Below are 7,472 nucleotides of genomic sequence, written 5' to 3' on the forward strand. Positions count from 1 at the left end.
AAATATATGTATTAACTCATTTATCATCTTTTCTTTATAATTATTACAATAATATTAATTTAAAGTAAAATTATAATTTAATTGAAACTAAGTCCAAAAAAATTATTAAACTTAATTAAAAATTTTCCACTCAAATCTTCCCCTTGGAAAGGAGGTGCCCCCTCCTCAACAATGTTGTGGCGGCCCCACAACCAAAACAAACTCCCTACAAATGCAACCAAACAAACTCCTCGCAAGCCAAGTAATATTGGGGCGAACACAAAATTTCAGCCCTCCTTCAATGACTCCTACAGTTCCATCGAAGAATGAGTGAGAAGAGGTTGATTGAGAAGGTAAAAAAGTGGAGGAGGCTAAAAACACACATTCAGGTCTCCCTCTCAAACAACAAAAACCCCGTTGTCTGACAAAGTTGGAGATAAAATCCAATACATAAAGTACCACACATTAATCTACAAGTTTATAGGCTTTGGAATTTTGAGAGGTTACTTATCAGCAAATAATGCTAGCTAAATGGGATATAGAACTCAAATTAAGGTCAAAATGTTTTTTCACTATCATTTTTAACAATGTGGAAAGTAATCACAGGATATGCCAACGGACATACTTCCTAAACTCAACAACGTTGTCTATGAAGCCATGGGTGGAAAGATTCAACTACAACAAATAAGATTTTAACATGGCACTGCATACTTCCTAAACTCAACAACGTTGTTTATGAAGCCATGGGGGGAAAGATTCAACTACAACAAATAAGATTTTAACATGGCACTAGTGTGGATTAGACTTTATTCATTGCCAAAGGAATTTTAGGATCCAATACATGGAAGGCATTAGTAATGCTATTAGATCATTCATTATGTTATCGGAAACCACCAAGCTTGGATGATACACTTCATATGCTATATTATGTGTATAAGTCTGACCAAACACTCTTAGTAAGCGTCCAAATCGATTGCGAAAATGACATTTGGGAACACTTGTAGACTATGACCAAAATATGGCTACATCTTTATGGAATTCATGCTAAACCAAAGTCAACAACTTTTATGGGTCGCTCAGTAGGTGGATTGAGAGGATTTGTGAAAGTCACAAATAACTCAATTTATATGACACTTGTTGATATGACATTCTTTTTAAGCAATCAATTGAATTAAAAGGGAAAAAAAAAAGACATAAGTACTTTGGATATAAATCTCAAACTTTGATTTGGGTATACTATTATGAATATTCTAAAATATTCCATGGAGATTAAATTTTTACCATTTACTTAATAATTATTGCCGAAGGCTTCTTATTTCAACTTAAGGTGGATGAATATTTGTTGACTTTTATTTTTATTTTTTTAATTAAGGGCCTAGATTGATTCTCAAGGGAATATGTTAAGCATATGCTTAGTCTTAATCAACGACTTTAGTGTATTAAAGAGTTTATTAGGTTGTATTTGACTTTTAATAAATTTAAAAATTAGATTCATGCCACGTTGTTCCCCACCCACCAATTTCCGAGGGATTATTCCAATTCTAATAAGTTCCTCCATGATAAGTTCCTCATTATTATTTGTAACATTCATTTACATATAAACAAATTTTATCTAGCAAAATAGTCCATTACTTTTAATAAATTTAAAAAATTAGATTCATGTAAAGTGGTTCCCCACCCACCAATTTCCTAGGGATTTGAGATTATTCCAATTCTAATAAGTTATATAAATAAATTTTATTTAGCAAAATAGTCCATTACTTTTAATAAATTTAAAAAATTAGATTTGTGTAAAGTGGCTCCCCACCCACCAATTTCCTAAGGATTTGAGATTATTCCAATTCTAATAAGTTCATCCATGATAATTTCATCATTATTATTTATAACATTCATTTATAATTCTTTTTTTCTTAAGTTAAAATTGACCCATAACCTTTTTATACATGGTTAATCAGATAAATGTGTACATTAGTAATACATTTTTCATGTTGTAATAATTTTTTTAGTCATATTTATGATTTCTTCAGCTAATATAGATGTACTAGTTAATAATTAAATTAAAATTATAAAAACCTTATTCCAACCTAATAAAATTTTACATATTATTATTTTTAATGCCTCCATACTACTTAATAAAATAAAACTTCGCTAATTAATTTAATATTAACAAAATGTAAATAAATTTTTAATGAAATCCTCATTGTATAATAAAACCAAATGATTAGATTAATTGAATTAAAATATACTCCAACTAACTTTGATTAATTCTATTTCAATATTGAAGTGTAGATGTCATGCTCTTTCAATATTGAAGTGAATGCATATGTCTATGATAGGTTTGCTACAAATTATTATAACTTTGAGCCAAAATCCCATTTTTATATTTTAAAACGTGGCTATGTTAATTGATTCACTTAAAGAGTATTTATAATATGTTTGTCTAATATTCATTTTTTAATGTAATTATAGCAAAATCTAAAAGTCCTTAAAGAAATCATGTAAATATCTCAATTTTAGCACAACATAAACATGTTTATGAGTGAATTACTCATCAGAAGAGTCTATGGGCATTGGACCCCGATAGTTCGGTGTATGGGAGGTAGGGGATGTGTTTCTCGATTCGATTGAGGCAACCATTTTGTTATTGAATTTGACATTGAATGAGTTGAAATTCCATGTGAATTTTCTGCAAATCTGTGTCTAGCTTGGTTGAACAGGTAGAGAAAGACGCCATTTCTTTTGCCACAATGTTCTTCATTATCCAATATAAATAAACAGTTTGTTGGAATTGAGTAAATATGCGTCTAAAATGGCCTAGGTCCTAGACCAAGGTCTGCCAATCCTCCAAGTTTAAGTCGATATTCTCACCCTATTGTTTTAACTCTAATTCCCACCCTGAGATCAGCTAACAGACATAAGGAGGCATACTGAGATGATATGCATGTGCTACTTCCCGAGTCTTGCCAGGGATGCTATGTCTCCCTCTAAATTTGGACTATCGAGGCTGAGATTGCCCAACACCTCAACCCCGTCCACTACTCCATCCCCAGAACTGGCCCTCCCGCACTAAGTTCCCTCTATGCGAGGAGGTTCGTGCCATGATACTGAATTGTAGACCACATAAGAGCACATGAAACTAGAATATGGGAATCACAAAAATTGTCGCCCAAGAGCCCGACCGAACAGACAACTAGCTTGCAGAGAGACAACTTGAGGCAGTAGCCTTACGAGACCAGAAGTAATGTAGCTCTGGAAAGATAAAAATACATGATACAATATGATAGTAAGCAAGAGCCTCATAAAATAGAGTATTCCTCACGAAGCTGACCCAACCCCGACGCAACGGGCCACCATATTTTTCCTTTAGTGCATAGTGCCCCAATGAGGTCAGGGCCATTAACCATTCATGGGAGTTCCTCTTATAGTTTCCCCATACCAATCCAAACAAATGGATTGTCTTTAAGGAAACTAAATGAAATAAAACCCATAAACCTGAGAGACAAGCTAGAGTCCCAAAATCATTTGTAGAATACAGAGCCATCAGAGAAAGCAAAATGCCATAATAGATAGATACACTATCAAGATGTGTGGACCTTTTATCAAAATTGGAATTTTTTGTCTCCCATACAACCCGAAAACCCTCTTAACTTTCCCTTCTTATCAACTTAGAAACAACCATCTTAAGATTTAAGCAATTATAGTGAACTTGAACAAAGAAAGTGTGTTTAGAACAGATGAAAAGGACATACCTACAGAAAACACTCGTAGACAGAGAGATGAAGACGCGTTAGCGCATTCCTTTTGTAAACCCCCTTAAATCTTATCGGTTTACCATTGCACCAAACCCCACTAGAATTCTTAAGCAAGACCCCAAGGACGTGCTTGATGTGTGAAGTCTGCACCTCACAATAAAACTATCAAGGTTCCTTGTCACTTTGCGCATGTAGAGGAATAAATGAGGACTACCATCCATCCACCCATCATTATAACTCATTATTTCTCTATTCATGGCTCAGATCCCGAGACCAGTCAATCAAGAATATTAATTATAAATTTTTTAATAATATTTTATTAAAAATATTTAAATTTCTAATTTTTTAATGTAGATTTAAATTTTTTTATTATTTTAAAATAAAATATTTTTATTAAACAAAGTCTTTCGGTAGAAATCACATTGCTCTCTATTTAAGCCTTTGCCATGGTCTGCCTTTTCATCTAGCCCTGATGATGAACCACACTTGTTGGTTTGAAACGTGTAAGCCAAAAAATTCTCTCGTGGCGCCGAATCAATTATGTGCTTCAACAAAGCAGGCAATGTGTTGAATAAGTGTCTCTGTACACTTCGCGTCCTGCTTCAAGAAGTAGAAACCATGCTTCTCCTCTTCAAATGCAATCAGCTCAGTCGTTTTACCGTGTTTGACAACACTCTCGTAGTATGCCTTTGCCCTGTCTCTCAGCAGATCACGCCCCCCTATCACAATCAACAGCGGAGGCAGAGTCGCCTCCGCCGAAGTCGAATAATCGGAGGAAGCAGTGAGCAGATTGCAGAAAAGGTGATCCTTATCAGCCCCCTCAGGTAGAGCCATCATCCGATTCCTAACACTCTGTTCCAACTCCTCCAATGATTCAATCTCTGACTGAGTGCATCGCTCTCCACTAAAGGAAGGTTGCACCATCATGGCCCCTTTGATTTTCAGAGGATACCAGTCGCTGCCCTTCACAATCACATGATGCACGATATTTCCGCCCACGCTATCGCCCACTATAAACACTCTAGAGAAATCAGCGTGGGACTGAAGCCATGGATCCCCATCTCTTCCATTGTTGTTGTCCGTCTTCGTCGCTTCAGAGCGGAGCCACGACAGGGCGGTGAGGCAATCGTCGTAAGCAGCTAGGAGGCGGTGTTTAGGAGCAAGCCTGTAATTCACAGAAACAACAATTGCGCCTGCCGTAGTGGTCATTCTAACACAAAGCATGTGAAAAGAGCGCCACGCCGGAGAACCCGTGATGAATGCACCATCATGGAAATAGAGGCAAACGGGCATTCGTTTGCTCTCGTTGTGATGGGATTGAATCGAAGGAAGAAGGATGCACACCCACAGGTCAAGATTGTGATCCAAGATTACGTCCTTGGTTGCCACTCTGTAATCCTCAGGTAGCGTGGCTTGCGGGGATGGTAGGACAGGCGTGGCCAGCTCTTTTAACGCCATGGCTATCACTAATTTTTCCATCAATTAACAAAATACAAATTATTGACTAATGGGTCTAAAATGGAATTGCGAAGTTTGGAAGAGGCAATGCAGGGATGTGAATATATAGAACACGCACACTCTAATTTTGACTTTATTGCGTCACAATTTGTTGAATGAACAGAAGTTCTGAGGATTAGGTGGCAAAATCCGAGCAAAGCGTGCAATGTCAATGATCTTTCATCACGGAAAGTTGTGTATGGTGCTTCTAGATGCCTGTCGACGTCTGTTGAAGCACAACGTGTTGTTAGCGTGAATGTGATGAAAAGCTGATTTCTCCATTGGGAAAACGCGTAGTCTAATGAGGTGGAGGAGATTCCCCAAAAGTTATAGAAATTCCGATTATATTTAGAGAAAATCCAGCAAGGATTTTTGTAAATCAAAGTTATAGTTGTTAAACTTCAAAATTTTAGGTGTCTGAGACATTTTTGATGGTGTTAAATCCATTTTCACCATCAAAAACACGATTCAAACACTACCTCTACAAGATTTTTTGAATTCTTTTTGCCTAGATTCCAACCACTTTTGGTCGTCCGGGCAATTCCTCTACCTCGTTAGACGACTCCATGGGAAAAAGGAGCGGGGACATCAAAATTTAATACTTGCATTGCTTTGTTGTTCAGATTCCTCCTCTTGGGAAACGTGACATCCAAACGTTAAAGGGAATGAACGATGCATTTGCCTATAGATGACACTAGATGTCAACTTCATGGCAGCCTTGCTAAATGAATTGGTGAATCAATTAAAGCGATCTTGTACATCACTCCCTTTGTGATAGGTTAAGAAGAAAGAAAAGGAAACCGCTAGGGAAGCACTCTAAATTGCAAACCGAACTCTAGAAGATGGATGTCAATTGTAATTAGCCATTATCAAATAATGTGGAAATTGGGTGTTACAACATTTTTATAATTTTTTTTTTAATATTATAATAACGAAATCATAAACCACATTTAAAAAAACAAAAAAAAACGAATTGTCGCTGTAGTCCTTGGAATTTTGGTGTTTGGAATCGATTTACAAGTAGTCTTACTCGTGTTCAAATCTCTAGAGGTGTCACCCATATGCCCATACTGTAGGAGGATATAAGAAATTTGAAAGTAAGTTCCATCACGAACCCCAACCTTTGGAGTTTTGGTATTTGGAATCGATTTACAAGTAGTCCCACCCGCATTTAAATCTCTGGAGGCGTCACCCATACGCCTATAGTGTAGGAGGATACAAGCAATTTGAAAGTAAGTCCCATCACCAACTCTGGCCTCTAGAGTTTTGGTGTTTGGAATTGATTTACAAGTAGTGCCACCCGTGTTCAAATCTCTAGAGGTGTCACCCATATGCCCGTAGTGTAGGAGGATACAAGCAATTTGAAAGTAAGTCCCATCACCAACTCTGACCTTTAGAGTTTTGGTGTTTGTAATCGATTTACAGGTAGTCCCACCCATGTTCAAATCTCTCGAGGCGTCACCCATACGCCCGTAGTGTAGGAGTATACAAGAAATTTGAAAGTAAGCCCCATCACCAACTCCAACCTCTGGAGTTTTGGTGTTTGAGATCGATTTACAAGTAGTTACACCCGTGTTCAAATATCTAAAGGCATCACCCATACACCCACAGTGTAGGAGGATACAAGCAATTTGAAAGTAAGTCCCATCACCAACTCCGGCCTCTGGAGTTTTGGTGTTTGGAATCGATTTACAAGTAGTCCCACCCACGTTCAAATCTCTAGAGGCATCACCCATGCGCCTGTAGTGTAGGAGGATACAACAATTTGAAAGTAAGTCTTATCACCAACTCCGGCCTCTGGAGTTTTGGTGTTTGGAATTGATTTACAAGTAGTCCCACCCGTGTTCAAATCTCTGGAGGCATCACCCATACGCCCGTAGTGTAGGAGGATACAAGCAATATGAAAGTAAGTCCCATCACCAACTCCGACCTCTGGAGTTTTGGTGTTTGGAATCGATTTACAAGTAGTCCCACCCATGTTCAAATCTCTGGAGGTGTCACCCATACGCCCATAGTGTGGAAGGATATAAGAAATTTGAAAGTAAGCCCCATCACCAACTCTGGCCTATAGAGTTTTGGTGTTTCGAATTGATTTATAAGTAGTCCCACCCATGTTCAAATATCTGGAGGCGTCACCCATACGCCCATAGTGTAGGAGGATACAAGAAATTTGAAAGTAAGTCCCATCACCGACTCTAGCCTTTGGAGTTTTGGTGTGTGGAATTGATTTACAAGTAGTCCCAC

At 37.4% G+C, this 7,472-nt stretch overlaps 1 protein-coding gene across 1 annotated transcript; it reads right to left on the bottom strand.

The window, feature by feature from the left end:
• Positions 1–4,265: 4,265 nt before the first annotated feature.
• LOC149185059 (strigolactones hydrolase CXE15-like) lies at positions 4,266–4,655 on the bottom strand. Its single transcript, XM_089415537.1, has one exon. It carries the CDS (start codon positions 4,653–4,655, stop codon positions 4,266–4,268), a length of 390 nt encoding a protein of 129 aa, XP_089271663.1.
• Positions 4,656–7,472: the final 2,817 nt, after the last annotated feature.

Source organism: Pinus tabuliformis, chromosome 3_2 (genome assembly GCF_031772625.1).
Source record: "Pinus tabuliformis cultivar Carrire ecotype Pingquan chromosome 3_2, CPIR1, whole genome shotgun sequence".
In the NCBI taxonomy this organism is placed as follows: domain Eukaryota; kingdom Viridiplantae; phylum Streptophyta; class Pinopsida; order Pinales; family Pinaceae; genus Pinus; species Pinus tabuliformis.

Bases quoted from the DNA above. Each gene is read 5' to 3' on its own strand.
- LOC149185059 (XM_089415537.1), bottom strand. From the start codon at position 4,655: ATGGTGCAACCTTCCTTTAGTGGAGAGCGATGCACTCAGTCAGAGATT.